This window comes from Anguilla rostrata, chromosome 3, assembly GCF_018555375.3.
Source record: "Anguilla rostrata isolate EN2019 chromosome 3, ASM1855537v3, whole genome shotgun sequence".
In the NCBI taxonomy this organism is placed as follows: domain Eukaryota; kingdom Metazoa; phylum Chordata; class Actinopteri; order Anguilliformes; family Anguillidae; genus Anguilla; species Anguilla rostrata.
This window is the reverse complement of record NC_057935.1, coordinates 27647118-27662927: the sequence shown is the minus strand read 5'-3', so window position 1 is coordinate 27662927 and position 15810 is coordinate 27647118. Positions and strand designations below refer to the sequence as shown.

At 36.5% G+C, this 15810-nt stretch overlaps 1 protein-coding gene across 2 annotated transcripts; it reads left to right on the top strand.

Annotated features, from left to right (window-relative positions):
• The first annotated feature begins 491 nt into the window (after positions 1 to 491).
• Positions 492 to 14293, top strand: il1fma (interleukin-1 family member A). Of its 2 annotated transcripts, XM_064327097.1 has the most exons (7): positions 492 to 5893; positions 6124 to 6236; positions 8236 to 8332; positions 10878 to 11259; positions 12824 to 12958; positions 13259 to 13395; positions 13992 to 14293. In XM_064327097.1, the coding sequence occupies exons 1-7, from the start codon at positions 5828 to 5830 to the stop codon at positions 14208 to 14210; spliced, it is 1149 nt and encodes a 382-aa protein (XP_064183167.1). In that variant the 5' UTR covers positions 492 to 5827; the 3' UTR covers positions 14211 to 14293. The 2 variants fall into 2 exon arrangements, with proteins under 2 accessions (XP_064183167.1, XP_064183168.1); XM_064327098.1 differs by lacking the exon at positions 6124 to 6236 and having other exon boundaries at positions 2062 to 5893.
• Positions 14294 to 15810: the final 1517 nt, after the last annotated feature.

Genomic DNA, 15810 nt, shown 5'->3' with positions numbered 1-15810 from the left:
TTTTAAAAAAAGTTTTTGCCCCTGTAGCTCCATAAAAAATCTATTACCACATGGCTATCACCATTCCAGTAAAACTATTAAAATAATTCACCATACCTTATTTTTTATTACCTTTATTATTGTTAATAAAATAAAATGTAAGATAAACATTCATTAATTATATTCACAAATATAATTTCCTGAATATTGTTACAAAATGAAACAAATCATTCATTTTCATTGGATGTAGGAATAGTAATTAGATTATCAAGCAAAATAGCAGCGTACAGTTCTACAAATAACCAAATAGCCGCACACAGGTGGATAAGCACAGAATTTAAAATTCCGTAAATGTAACGTGCAGCATCAGCTGTCAGGGTTATAGCCGCTCGTCTAAAATTACGTAGCAAGAGCAACACTTACTCTGGTAGAAAATGAAAACCCGGCAGCCGAAAACCGGAAGTCGTTTTGCGGAGTAGGTTAAAGGACTGCCATTCTCCATGAAGCTCGCAAACTCCAGTGGTTACTCGAGGTATTGCAGTTTAGTAAGCCTTCGGTGCCGAAAACCAACATTTCATTAAAAACTACGAATTTATACCCTCGCCAAATTAAATTATTTTGAACAGTACTTTTAAATTTATTCACTTTTAAATTCTACTCTTCAGCCACCAATTTTTCCTCTGAGTTCCACAGAAGAAGATATAAGATTTATTTCATTCCAATTTGGTCCGCATGGTTTTACGTCACATATGGCAAGCCCTTTTAGCATTTAATAGCCTGTCTGGATTCACATTGCAGACATCTATAATTCATTTATACCTGGACAAAACGCTAATTTAAGATATCTCAAATTACATTTTGACTAGTAAGACTGAAGTTACTTTCGCCATTCTGTCGTATGGAACGTCCAATTAAAGATAAACGATTTAGTTTTGACTATCCAAAACGTAAATTCCAGTTATGCCTGTTGAAATCACGACTAGTCCTAACTTAAATTCGAGATATCGCCACATTAGTTCTGACTAGTCATAATTTCAATTAAAGATATATTAAATTCCCAAAGCCTTCCAGAACCGTCAGTAAATGTAGAATTTATTATCAATGATTTTCTGGTTAATTTGCTAGTTCCACCTATTCTTTGTAATGAGACAGGAATATGATAATTTCACACTGCTGTTGGTAACCAGAATGATCAGTGTAAAATCATACTTTTTATAGAAAGAGAACAATTTTCAATCTGTGTAGATTCATACACTTGGTTAGAGTTGAAATAACACTGAAGATTGTAAGCCAGTAGAAAGGATGACACAATAGAGATGCTGCATGTGCACTAAGGGACTTCTTAATGGAAGCCTGCTGTAATTAAGATGTGTTCCCATGATCGTTACAAGCAGATGTGCTGAGTTCCCTTCTCATTTCCCCTTTCTTTGTTTCCTGCCATTCACTCTTAGCTACTGTGGTGTGTGAATTTCCTCAAGTCTTTGTGATTTGATACACTCCCAGTTTGTTGTGGATTACTTAATTTCCATAAATAGGGTGTTAAAGAAGATTTACATCACAATGTTATTTCCCCATACAGGGATGGATTATTTGACTGTGTCAGTCCATCTCTGAACCTCTTCATACATTTCAAGATACAAAATTGCTCAGTGTTTTATGTGATCACTTGTGTGTTGAAAGATGATTGTGTGTATGTTGTATGTGTTTTAACAGAGGTAATGCAAAGTGAAACAAAATATATATCAAAGTGTGTACTCATATAAAATACTCACAGAAGGTACAGGGAAATGCACAAGCCTTATATTTCGAAAACAAACTGGTTGTGATAACCAGGGGAAACACAGACGTGACAACATTTGCTGCACCAAATACAAAAAACAAAAACAGCTGTGGGCAAGGAGCAACTTCAACACATGGACACTGGTGATTTCAACGTTTCAACGCTTTAAACAGGACGTAGACACCAAGCCACCCATGTAATATTTTATACCATTTGCAGAATTCACATTTATGTTGGTCTGCGAACATCTCGGCTAGTTTGGCCAGCAGGGATGTGTACACAATGAGGATTTTTATTTTCTCATTTTACATCATTCAGTTCATGTGGTGGAAAATCGCCACTCCCTGTTTAGGGCTGTAAGCCAGGGCCTCTTTATTACATGCAGCACATAAAAGATGCTCTACACGTAGGAGTGCAAAACATTTCTTGGGGAGGGAGGCAATACAGGTTTTTTTAATGGTATTACTTCATATCTGAAAAAAATCCCCCCAAGTTTGGATAGTAGAAAAACAAAGAATGTTATAGACTGTTCAAGGGCAGGCAGAGCACTATTGTTTCATTGTCAGGAAAAAACACAACTTATTCACATGTCTAAAGTCACGCACACCCCAGTTCATATGAAGAACCGTGCTTTTTCTATTCTTCTTTCAGTTTTCAGTAGGTTATGCAACCAACAAAAGAATATATTCATATTAACTTCTATATTCTTAATTGTTACAAACCAAAAAATGGTCTGGAGGATGTGGGCCATAACATAAGGTAAAAAAAGTGTGTGAAGTGGTTACATCTGGCAGGGGAACAGAAAAACAGGACATTAGCAAAAAATGCAGGTTATTTACAGAAAGAAAATACTGGTGCTGAATTGGTGTTACTAAGTGTTAGTAACTATTTAAAAGTGTACACACAACAATCAAAGACACACAGAAAAGAGGAAAAGGAATGAGAGTGGTACCAAAGAAATGAACTAAGGAAAACAAAATGCAGCTTCTGGTTGGCTGGCTGTAAGAAGCTCTTGTGTAGAAGTAATAGTGACAAACCAATGAGAGGGGGAACTGCATAGAAGGATAGTGAGAGGGGAGTGGAACCAAGTAAAAGGCCATACCTAAGAGCAAAATGGTGCATGGACGTAACAATAATGATCAGAACACGCTACCCAGCGAACTTTAGTGCCGTTTTCCATTAATGTGACATAAATAAGTTTGTTGTGCTGTCGCACACGGTTTTAATTTGCTATTTCAGGATAATGGTACACGACAAAAACTGGAAGCTTTGTTTCATTGTTGTCAATCATTGTGAAAAGCTGGTGTAAGTGTTGCTATGGTATTATTTGTAAATTTCTTGGTTGGCAGCACTTGGCCTATGTTCAATCTGAACACTGTCACAGAGCCAAAAATAGGCCCGACAAAGCCTGACAAATGCAAATACCTGACAAAGCATACCTTTCAGCCCCACTGAGATCGGATGCAGACCTCTAAAGACAAGTAAGCCAGTTTCAGGGTCAGCCATACATGCCAAAGCCATAGCCCTACTTCCATCACGTTTCATAGATGCTGTGGTATGCTTTGGAACATGAGAAGTTCCTCTTTCCTCTTTCTATCAGGTTAATACTTGCCTTATCTGTCCATAAGTTTTTTTTATGTACTTTTTAGCAAAGTCTATTCTTCTGTTCTTGGGGCTTACCAGTGGTTTGCATTTTGTGATGATCTCTCCGAGGTTTTGTTGGTGTAGGACGGTGTAGGATGGAGTGTGGCACAGTGGGTAAGGAACTGGGCTTGTAACCGAAAGGTCGTAGGTTCGATTCCCGGGTAAGGACACTGCTGTTGTACCCTTGAGCAAGGTACTTAACCTGCATTGCTTCAGTATATATCCAGCTGTATAAATGGATACAATGTAAAGTGCTATGTAAAAAAGTTGTGTAAGTCGCTCTGGATAAGAGCGTCTGCTAAATGCCTGTAATGTAATGCAATAGTCTTTTCTTTATGGTAGTAGTCTTTGACATACAGTAACTATGATGACATCCATCATGGAGAGTGTTTTTTATCTGTTCGACAGTTGAAAAGGGGTTTTTCTTCACAAATGAAAATATTCTTTGGTCATTCATCACTGTGGTCTTTCATGGTCTACCAGGTAATTTGCTATTGCTCTACCAGTTAACCAGTCCATTCTTACTTCTTAACAATGTATCAAACAGTTGATTTTGACACACCCAATCTTTTGGCTAGTCAGTTTATTCAAATTTCTTTTGAATAAACTGACTAGCTGAAAGATGAACTGCTTCACTGGTCCTCTTTTTTGGTCCTGAAATTGAGAGACAACATGTGTACTTCGTGACCGTTTATTAGGTACAGTTGAGGCCAAAAGTTTGCATACAGTACACCTAGGCTAAAGATATTCAAACTCAGTTTTTCACAACTCCACACATTTCATGTTACCATACATTTCTTTTCACAGGTCAATTAGGGCATCTACTTTGTTCACATGGTAATTGGTAACATTGGTAATTTTAAAACAATCGATTAGAAACAGATTTATTTCAGCTTTAATTAATTATATCAGAATTCCAGTGGGTCAGAAATTTATATACACCAAGTTGACTGTCTCTTTAAATTGCTGACATTCACCAATGTTTTCTTATTTGGGATTTGTGCTTAGGTAAGAACAGAATGTATGCACACTCAAGAGCACACTTGAGTGCTGACATGTTTGTGCAAAATAATTGGTTATTGCATTTTCTTCAGTTCTACAGATGTATAATATTATAGGATTTAAATTACAATAATATTTTTATCATTTATATTTTTTAGCCATTATTATTAACTGCTATTGTGATGACTTTTGACCGTATATATGCCTAATTCTTCAGTTAACAGTGTACATCAGAAAGCTGATTAATACCACTTTGGATGCAAATTATTTGCAACCAAAGCAAATTCAAGTCATTGTTTGTCATTCAACAAAATAACAAATAAAAGCTACAGAGCAATGGTAAACTGAATTGTCCGTAATTTCATTGTTTCAGTCTCTTAAATTACAATGTTGTTCTTGAAACAAGAGAAGAAAAATAAAACAGGAGAAAATGAATTCAATGCAAATACCTGTAACGCACAATTGTTTAAATGATAATGGGATTACTGTTCACCAAGTAGTATAGTTTTTAAAATACAAATTAATTGAAAATTAGTTCTAAATTTAACCATGGGCAGCAATTTTGGAGACACGGACAATAACACCATATATGGTGTATTTATTATTTGTGTTCAATGCAACAAATTTATTTATTTATTTTTGTGAACTGCACGTGTCTGAAATCAACGTGGATGAAGTAGGATATACAGAGCTGTGAATTTAGATTATCTTTTCTGTATGGATAGCCCTTAGTCTCTTGGAAAACCTGGTCAGCAGCAGGTTTATGCAGTATGCAACCTTAGTATCGTCTGGGTGGTGTTTAAAGCAAGCTGCAATCAAGATTAGCATGGGACTATATCTGGGAAATAAGAAAAATCTTGAAAATCCTGAGCTATTCCCCAACTTGAAGGCACAGTGCAGTTGACCCATTGCTGAATGTCACTTACTGAAGCTCACTAACGGAGACAGACAGACACGTAACAGATTAGTTGCTGAACATCCCAAAACTATACGCTCAAAAATGACAACAGAAAGAAAACACCGCCCATGGTGAGCTTCACAAAGCTGGTACTAATGGCACGGCCTGTACTGTATTTCAAAACAGGCTGTATCCAAGGATAATGCGCAAAGATACATAACCAGGCATAATAAGGTTTATTCATTCTAAAAAGTTTTCAGTGACAACTTCTCCATTCTGCAGTCATGTAAACAATGCAAAATTCCGCTGCTCGTTATTACAATGCAATTTACAATAATTTCCCCTTTTCAGCCAATTTCCTGTTAAAGGTAACTTCATCATTGCGATGGAAACATATACCGCAACGGCCAGCAAGACTGAGGGTTTGTGTAGTGGTGGCTTTTCACTGGGGGAATGTGGAAGGAAGGGAAAAAACAGAAGTGCATATGTTCTGCATTGTCCTGCTCATAAGAAACTGCCTATAAATGAAACTGGATAAAGGTGATGTGGACTACAGTGCAGTGAACTCAGACCTCACAATGGATGCCAAGGTGCTGTACAGTTTGTTTCACATTTTACATTAATTTATTGCATTTATTTGCATTGACCATGAACTAGCTTGTTATAGGTAATAGGGTTGAATTGCTACAGTATGTATGTATGCATGTATGTAGTACACACACACATACAAACACGTGTGTGTGTATGTGGTCCATTTTCTTTTCATTTTAATCTTGTTTCAGTACAATGACTAAAATGTTTTTTCCATCCATTTGTCCAGGTTAATTCAGTCAATGGAGGTGTTTCCATACTTCATAAGGTTGTACAGGGGAAACATCACTATGAAGTGGATCGTGTGGTTAAAATAGATCATGTGGCTGAACCTTATCTAAGGTAATCCAAAAGTATGGATGCGTTCAGAAATACCAAAACTGCCTAATCTTATTATTTAAAGTAATAATCTCGAAGATTTTCATTAAAATAAATGGCTTTTAAGTCACTATCTATCGCTGCATTGGGTAACACAATGGTGATTGAGCCTATTTTTATACGAATTTATACTATTGTTATTATAATAATAATAATCAATAACATGATTAAAAAACTTGGTGTCTGTGGCGACATTCCCGGGAAAAAATCACAAGTGGCGCACAGTTAGTGACGCATTTTTCATCAGTGGTTGGTCTGCCAGAGAGGGTAGGCGGAACTAACGCAACAGGCTCGCTCTTCAACTCACTTGTGTGTGAACGGCGTACTGTTTTTTCCGGTGTCTGCTTGGGGAGTTATGGAACCCTAAAAAGTTTTTGTGTAACATGAGAGATCATATTATTTGTTGATGTAGATTTCGTATTACATTTAATGACAATGTAACTTTACTAAATTACATAGCTATTTGCACAGCTAACGCTAGCTACCGGACCATGTCAAGAAAGACAACATTAGTTTAGACAATGTTGCGCACAGTATCCATCTCTCATATCAGGTAACGTTGCGTTAGCTAGCTAGCTAATGTAATTAACACAATCTAATGTTGGCTAACAATTAGAAAAAAGCACTAGCTAACGCTACCGACCGGTACCGACCTCGCAAACCATCTCTCGAATGCAATGCTACCTTGTTGCAACGTTGCAGTGTAGCTAACTTAAGGCTAGTTCAGATCAATGATTCGCAACGAGACTGGGTGCAACTTGCAAAATTCCAAGACGTCTGATTGTAAACGTTCTAAAACTGCACTTGCCTCAGGGCAGGCAACAGCTCTGCTACTAGCCAGTTCACACCGCTGCAATTTTCTCTGCAACATTCTAAAACTGTTTTGCCTCGTTGCGAATCATTGATCTGAACTGGCCTTAACGTGACCGTTATTTACATTGCCATCGAGTTCATCAACGTATTATAATGATTGGAATAAAGCCAGGGTATGTGGAGCAGAGCCGGGTCTGATTTCTGAAGACGTCATGCAGGAGAAAACTAAATAAAAGAATACGGCAGTATGGATTAGCATTATTATTTTATTACGCTTCCTCATATGTTCCTTCAGCCTTTATACCCTTTTTGATGAAATCTCCTTTGTTTTTGTTTTATTCTTCTTCTTCTGATTGCTAACACCCAACTCAGCTTTATTCTCAAACAGTTTAGCTAGCAAAACCAGAAACACCAGGTTTAACATTTTGCAAGGCAGTTGTTTCAAAAATACCGCACAACAATCATTCACGGAAAAGACTGCTTATTGTGCACGAGATACATAATTGCACAAGCCACAGCGAATCCCACAAATTCTTCTCTGCAGGGTAAAGATGTTCATACCAGGCAAAAGGTGGATAAAGAACGTTTGCAGAAATTGATCATCACTAATTCTACCCCAGGTTTGCTACAGCATTTTAACCCGGCTCGGCAGTGTAAAGACATCTTGAGTTAGCCTAATGTTAGACAATGAATGAGTATGTACATAACGTTACTTTTATAACAACCGTTTTTTATTCAGTAAATAGTAAGTGTTATAGTTAGCGTGCCAACTGACTGACGTCACACAGGCGACACTGGTTGGATCCGGTTGGATCTATGGGAAGTGAGGTCCAAGAACACACCTGCAATTACCGCTTCTCGCCATTGGCACCGCCATAGAGAACGAAACTGAAATCTTCGAGATTGTCACTTTAAAAATAGGGGTGGACACCAGGGGTTACTTTGCCAGTTTGGTTACAGGAATTATGATATGCACATAATATTTTTTTTCTGATTGGTGCAGGTTTATATTCATTTGCAGTATTTAAAAGGAAAGAATCATCTTCATCTTAGAAATGATATGCAGTCATTATCTAAATATTTTGGATGAAAATTATGAAATATTCATATTATAGATAATGGGGATTGGTGTGCCTTTATGCTCTCCCAGAAACAGAGATAAACTGCTGAAGATCAATGGACAAGACTTGGAGAATCTGAGTCCAGAAACTTTTGCAGAGCTGCTGACAAAAGGTTCACCAATGTTGGTGAGTGTGTTTTAGGTTACTATTATTAGTTAAATGATAAAGGAATTTACAGGAATAAATAATAAAGACATGTTTTTCTTGATTTGGTTGGATCTTCGCCAGTTCTCTGCCGGGTGCTGACTTGGGCCAGAATCGGTGCAGATCCAGCCTGGAGTCACAGGCTTTCTGGGTAGATACAACTGTATACAAATGCCTTATAAACACAAAAAGTGGATCTCAGATGAGAAAAATGAAAACGAGCCAGGAGAGAAGGTAGTCAAGTTTCCAGAGTTGGATGACTTTTTACAAAAGCATTTGTCAAACCTGCAACATAACCATGTAAAACAGGAACAACAGAGCATGGTTCAAATGAATGAATCATTTTTAAGGAGAGACTGAATGGCTATAAGATACTTTCTGCGTGATTTTGTAAATGTAGGCTTGTCGGATGCCCTTCAAAAGTGTCATTAGATAAAGTGCTTTTCAAGGGGATTGGTGTTAGATTTATGATGTTGCCAGCCTGTTAGCTATAGTTTGAATTGACCATCGCCGTGTGTCTCAACAATTGTTTTTTTTATTATATATTTGTAGCTAGCTAGTTAAGCAGCAGTACTACAGAGTAAACCTTGATCGTAAAATTTCTGATATGGATAACTGTAATCCACATGTGTTTCTTAAAGGAATAGTTCACAATTTTAGACCCAGGCTCACTGAGCTACTCGCCATGAATTATGTGATGAATTGAGGGGCTAACTCGTGCATGCATAGCTCACTGTTTGCCCTTAGCTTTGTTAGCCAAATAACCCTGATTTAATGGTTGAGAACCTGACAGCTATTTAACAGTTTAAAAACAAACTTTATATGTTTTTTTTTTTTTTTTTTGCTTACATGAATACGTATATTGTAATCCAAGGTGCCAGCATACCCAAAACAAAAAGCAACAGTATTTTAGTTAGTTTTAGACCACCTTTGGACCTTTCATGTAAAATACAGACATCATAATGTCCTGTGTTCCGAAAATGCAGTATTCCATGGGCTAACATGGGCATGCTATCATAGATTGGAGATATTCATTACGCATTCCCATGTGGCTTTTGAGATTTTGAGGAGTGCAGCAATGTCAAGGTGGTAACTGGTGGATTTTATTGTAAGGTATTTCTTTTTATTTAGCAAGTTAGAATGGGTTAACTTTGTGCAGGTTATGGCTGTAGCAATACTTGCTACCTAGCTAGCCAGCAGGCAAACTCGTAGCCCAGTGATGAGCTGGAAAATATGCAAATTAATAATACATGTATTGTAGGCTTACTTAGCCTAGCCTACTATAAGTGAGCCACTGTGTCCAATTTTGGTCTGATGTGCTATGTAGAGAGTGTGACATGTCATTTTTCAATTTGCATTGAAATTAAGTGCTTTCTCTTTGAATCTCACAATGCTACCAATGGCTGTGTAAATATTATTAATGAATTGATTGAAAACAACACAAATGTCAGGCCAATATCTGCATAGAACATTTTTTTGAAAGTTCAATTTTTTACATTTTTTAAGGTTAGACTGATGAAATAGAATTCAGCCATGCATATTCACTACCAATTAATAATGGAAATTGGTACAATTTGACTGGGGCTATCAGCAGTTACTTGACGCCTTCTCATCAAAATATTGTCCTCTAATTAGACAAATGTATTGGACGTATTTGAAAGTACTGTAATTGCAAATGCTTCCAATACATGTAATTTAAATACTCAGTATTTGTAAATGCTGTATTTCAAATATTTTCCTTTAAAAAAAGCAGTCTGGTACTGATGTTTTGTTGTAATTGTGTTCCTTGGATTTGAACAGTCGGCTGCCTTATTATTATTTTATTTTCCAGTCATTTAATTCAGCATTTTAGCTTCTCCTTTTCTTTTTTTTTCTACAGCTTCAACTGCGTATCTCTCAACTTTGACCTGTAATTGTCTTGTTTATTTTTCTTCCTGGTGGAACTTTGAGCAGGGCCTGATAGCGACACAGGATGATTTGGCATTTGGTGTCCATTTTCAGTTATTCCGAAAGCATTTAGTTAGATCCACATCTGAATTACATCAAAAACAGCCTGTTGTTTCATCTTTTTGTAGTATCTTGCTGAAATATTTCCCTATTATTTTTTTCATCTTCATTGATGCAAATTCTTTGTTGAAACATTAACATGTTCTCTTGGAGTGCTCTTTATTGCACCAAAATTTTAATCAACACATTTAAATAATGCTTTGTACACAAAAGAATGAAATATTATCTTTTATTTAATTATTTATAAAATCATATTTTTAGCATTCAAATGATCACTGTCATTGGTGGACTTTGGTTTCATGAATACTATACTCATATTATCATATAGAAGAATACAATATATTGTATATTTCAAGTAACATATTGTACATTTCATATTTCACCAGTAAACTAATACCATGTCTTGAAAATATTACCAGAGCAGCCTAATGTTGTATTTACATTAATGGGCAAGTATAATTTTCTTTGCATAGGATAAACTGTAATGTGTGAGAGGGATTAATGCTCCATTGACCTACAGACAGTGCACCAATCCAGTCAGGACACTCCTCAGGAGAAATGTGAGGTACAGCAAGGAATGTATCCCTTCAGCAAGGAGGAGACTGTCATGCACCTGAGCCTGGAGATGAGGCAGGAGGAGGAGCTGGAGGAGGAGCATGAGGAGAAGGGAGGGGAAAATGACAGGAGGCATCCCAATGGCAAGAAGGAGCGCCCCGAGGAAGGCAACGAGTCCCACTCGAGTGAACTGGATGGCATACTGCTGGTTTCCATGACGAACACCAGCATTTCCATCATAGAAGGACGAGGCTGTACTGCTGAGAGCCCCTGTCATGACTGCGGTGGAACAGAGTGCAACTTCAGTGATGTAGTGGTGGTGGCCCAATCCACCAAATTGACTTTGGGTAAGGCCTGATTCTTTCTGAAAGTAATGTAAACTTGCACACACTGTTATTTAACCATGTGGCAATTATCATTTTGGCCCATACATTCTGATAAAGACTTTGTCTCTGGCATATGTTGACTCTGCACCTACAGTATGTTTATTCTCAGCACTCCACAGATCACTCCTTAAGATCCTGTTTACAGCAGGGTTGAAGCAGCCTATTTGTGGAAGGCAGTATCTGTTTCTCAGTCTCATGCCAAATTCTGCTCTTTGTTATTTAATTGGTCAAATTCACTGTGATTTAATCTATGAGTGAACAACCATTGGTGTATCCTGCTTTAATTAGATTTTTGTTGAGGTTATGTAAGGGATAATCCTCTGCTTCATGTTGGGTGGTTCTTTGCCTCAGCATTATGCATTAAAACCCATATAAACACATACCCTGTCATGGATTATCCTGTTTATATCATAGCCTCTTGACAAAAATATTTAATAAAAGTGTTCACTTATTTTTGATGAATGTTTCACATTCAAAATGAAAGATTTTCAAGAGACTTAGAGAGGTGCTGTTTCCCTGCACAGACATGAGGTTCAGACTAATATATGGAAAACAACCACTGCTATCCCATAATAAACATTAGTTTATAATGCAATGGAAACTTTATGATTCTTGCAAATAACCCAAATAAATCACAGTTCAGTAATTCTAATGCTTCCTCATGCATTTGACATCACATGTCCAAATACTGAAGTGAGTATGTAATACTGTTCTGCAAAAAACAGCTCTCACTTTTGCCAGAGACAAGAACTTGTCTTCTTGTCTTCTGCATAGGGGTCAGTTCCACAAATGACTTTTTCTGTGGGCTAAAGTTTTTATCTGATTTGTCTCCTTGTACAAACACGCCAGGAATATCAACCTCCCATACACTGTAACCTCTATTTTACCTTAATCATTTAAATCAGTGGTTCCTGAACTATGGCCCAGGGACCACTGGGGGGTTATGGATGTGAAGGGTTCAGGTAGGTGACATTCAAATTAAACATTGTGCACTTTATATGCACATCACAAGCGACAGTGTACATGCATTTGTTTTGATGTTAATAATTATGTTAATATTTGAAATCCATATTTTTTTTTTATTTTAAGCTACCTTTTAAGAAGCGGTGGATCACAAAAAAATTTTATTATGCAGTGGGTCATAGGTGCGTAGGTCTGTGAACCACTGCTTTAAATAAACCACAGCTCAAAGGCATATTCATAATATCATTGGCAATCCTGCCTTGTGACATACCCATTTTAAGTATCCACTACCTGAAGGTGATGTCATTCTTATTTTGTCATGATGTGAAGTTTTGCATTGTTTGTTTGAAACTCAATGAGTTACTGTCAATTAATACCAATAAATGTGCAAATTTTAGCATAGAAGGTTGCTCTCTTTTTTTATTTAAAAACTGTTCTACACCGTTGAAAGCTTTCTTTCTACCATCATTTCCCTGGCTGATTATGGAAAATGTATAAAATGGTCTTTATGTTTCAATTATCATTTAATTTTCTTTGTGTGTCTTTCTCTTATTTTTTTCAGTGTCCAGAGAAATTGCTAATTTCCTTCAAGAGAGAGTACGGGATAGCATTCTCATTCGAGGTTTAGTGCATGACATGTACATCAACAACAGAGACAAGACAGCAGCCATGTCAAGTCCACCCAGCTCCGATGCAGGTCTGTGACTAAGAATACCTAAAAACGGGACATGGGATAATTATGTGCTTCTAGGGTTTTTTGCATTTTAAAAAAATATTTGCATATTGCATGTGTGAATAAAAATGAGGCAAAATAGAAATGTCAAAAAGGTCCTTACATTGTAGTAGCAATAATTAAGATAAAACATTCATTCAATACATCCATTCAGTGCATGTATGTTATCTCTGTTTGTAAAATGAATGCCACCGATAATTCCTTTCTAGTGAGACGCTGCTCATCAGAAAAAATCCGTATTCCTGAAATCTCTTTTTTTGTCAGAAATTTCGATCTATTTCTACAAATCTGATTCTGTGGGTGGGGAGTATCCGGGTTGTCCCGTTGTGTTGAATTTCACTCGCACAGACAACTTCCTCAAATGCAACAAGCAGGATGACAAAGCTGTACTTAGTATAGAGGTAAGTTCACAGAGTCACTCTAATGTTTTGAATGACTTTGTTATCTGGTTATCTGGTTATCTGGTTATTTTAGTTGCCTACTGTCCACCCAGCCAATAGAGGGCATTGGAGTGTTGTTCTGGGGTGGTAAGGGGTAGAAAGGAAATTTTGCTATGTTGGTCTATGGAGCACGAAACGATGGTGGAAATTAAGCTTAATTAAAAATGCACACCACTTGCGTTATGAAATACAGTCACAAATAATCTTCCTCAAACTTGAAGATGTAAACTTGATGGCTGTCTGTTCACCTTGTGCTCGCTGTCTCAAACTTCAACAAAGCAAAATATCCACTGTAAAATCACCCCTGACAGAATCATTTTTAGTATGTTGAATGTATATAAACACCATTAGCGCTGATATGCTGTAACACCATCAGAGTTGAGTTTAACACAATACATTTTTCTGTGTACTATTGTCCATAAATTACCCAGATAAAGACCTCCATTCAAACATCCGAAAATGAGCACATACAAGAACCTGAAAAGGCTGCATGGTCAGTGATGCTTGTGTAGTCATTTTCTTCCTTGTGCTGTTGTTTCATCCAACTTTACCCGCAGAGTTGTGATAAGAGGAAGCTGAAACATATCATTCGCGGAGACAAAGAAACCTGGCCTTTTGTTTTCTACATGAAAGCCAACAGAGACAACACACGCCGATTTGAATCTGCTAACTGTCGAGGATGGTTTATACACTCCCAGAATGAAAATGTTGGAGTGAAATGCCAAGAGTCAAAAGATGAGACATTCCTCTTTATAATCCAAAAAAAATTATTTTAGTTAGGGAGAGGACTGTCCACACAAAATGTTAAAATGTTAAAAAATAAAAATAATTGGGCATGATTATTGTGGCAAATAATGCAGCCTTAATAATACACGGTCAATCTGTGTGATGTTCATTATCACGTTCCAAATGAATTTGTGTGTGCTCTGTTCCAAACTGTGTCCAAACTGTGAATTATCTATTTGATGATGAATCTTCTCTGAAAGTGCACATCTGCAAATTTGTCTGTGTGATTTGTGCATATGCCACACATAGTAAAATTGTCAGACAGTTTTACTGCCTATAAGCAACTTGAATTTGCGTTACGATTAAATGCAAATATCACCTTTTTTTGCAAGCGTAATTCACAGTTTAGTGATGACCACATTGAATTGTGAAACTGTGAAGAAAAAATAAAACAATTGCATTTATTTTTAAGAGAAATATAAGAACAGATGTTTTACGGATTACTGTAATAATTACTCTTTCATATATTTTCATGTTTGCAAAAAATCTGTATTCAATAACACTGGAATGTAATATATTTTGATGTTTATGGGGGGTTATGGGTCAAGCTACTTTTACTATGTTGTCATATTGTAGTTTTAACAATTTTTTTCTGTTTAAATTTTACCTGGCATAGATATTAAACACAAATTAAAAGATCTCATATATATAATAGAAAAAGTCAATAAAATGGATTTATAGATAACTGAATGTAAACTATAGAAATGTATCATTCATTTGTTGTTTTACACCCTTCTCTTCAGGTAGTTACAGAATTGCATTTATGTTCTCTTTTTCTGGCATATCCATTTTCATGAGTTATTGCTAGAAAATGAAATAAGCTTCAGAAATATTTTCTGTTTTGACTGTATACTTATATGTGGTGAAAAGGCAACCAGACTGACATTTCAAATGCTGTATGCATTTATTAAATGCATTTTTTTGCAATCCAAAAAATGAATCTTTGATGAGACTTTAATTTTAACTGTGAAATCCGTATGATAGATAAAATTATTTCACAGCAATCTCATAATTTCAAAATTACTTTAACTCATCTTAAAAAAAAAAAATTGTCAAAAAATGTTTCAGTCAATATCAGGTTTCAAATGCAGGCAATGTTTTCAGTTTGAAGGAGTTACAACAGGATGGAGATTAGGACCGCCCTCTACAGTATATGTCCAGCTCTCTCTCGCTGTTTGTAAAAGAGAGGCTAAACAATTAGATTAATTTCACAAATATCACATTTCTACTGTTGCCACACAAACAAAATTACCTCAAAGCTAAAAAACATAGACATAAGCACTATGTGCTTTCTACCAGCCGCAACATTAAAACCACCTGCCTAATATTGTGTAGGTCCCCCTCGTGCCGCCAAAACAGATCATAATATATTCATATATTAATTACCAATTTCAGAACTTTTAACTTTTGTAATAGTTTAACCAAATAGAATGTAACCCCCACAAGTCCAGGGCTTATTTTATGATGGACTACACCACTCTCATATTTGGGGGAGAGACCCACTAACTGAGACTGATAATAGTGTGGCTCAGGATATGAACAGTTCCCCACTACAGAGCATCCAACTGAATTAATTGATACAAAGACTAA

Excerpts from the sequence above, each read along its gene's own strand:
- il1fma (XM_064327097.1), top strand. The coding sequence starts at position 5,828 with ATGAAACTGGATAAAGGTGATGTGGACTACAGTGCAGTGAACTCAGAC. Across the intron at positions 8,333-10,877 it reads CAAAAGGTTCACCAATGTTG|ACAGTGCACCAATCCAGTCA; the intron begins GTGAGTGTGTTT and ends ATTGACCTACAG. Across the intron at positions 13,396-13,991 it reads AAGCTGTACTTAGTATAGAG|AGTTGTGATAAGAGGAAGCT; the intron begins GTAAGTTCACAG and ends CTTTACCCGCAG.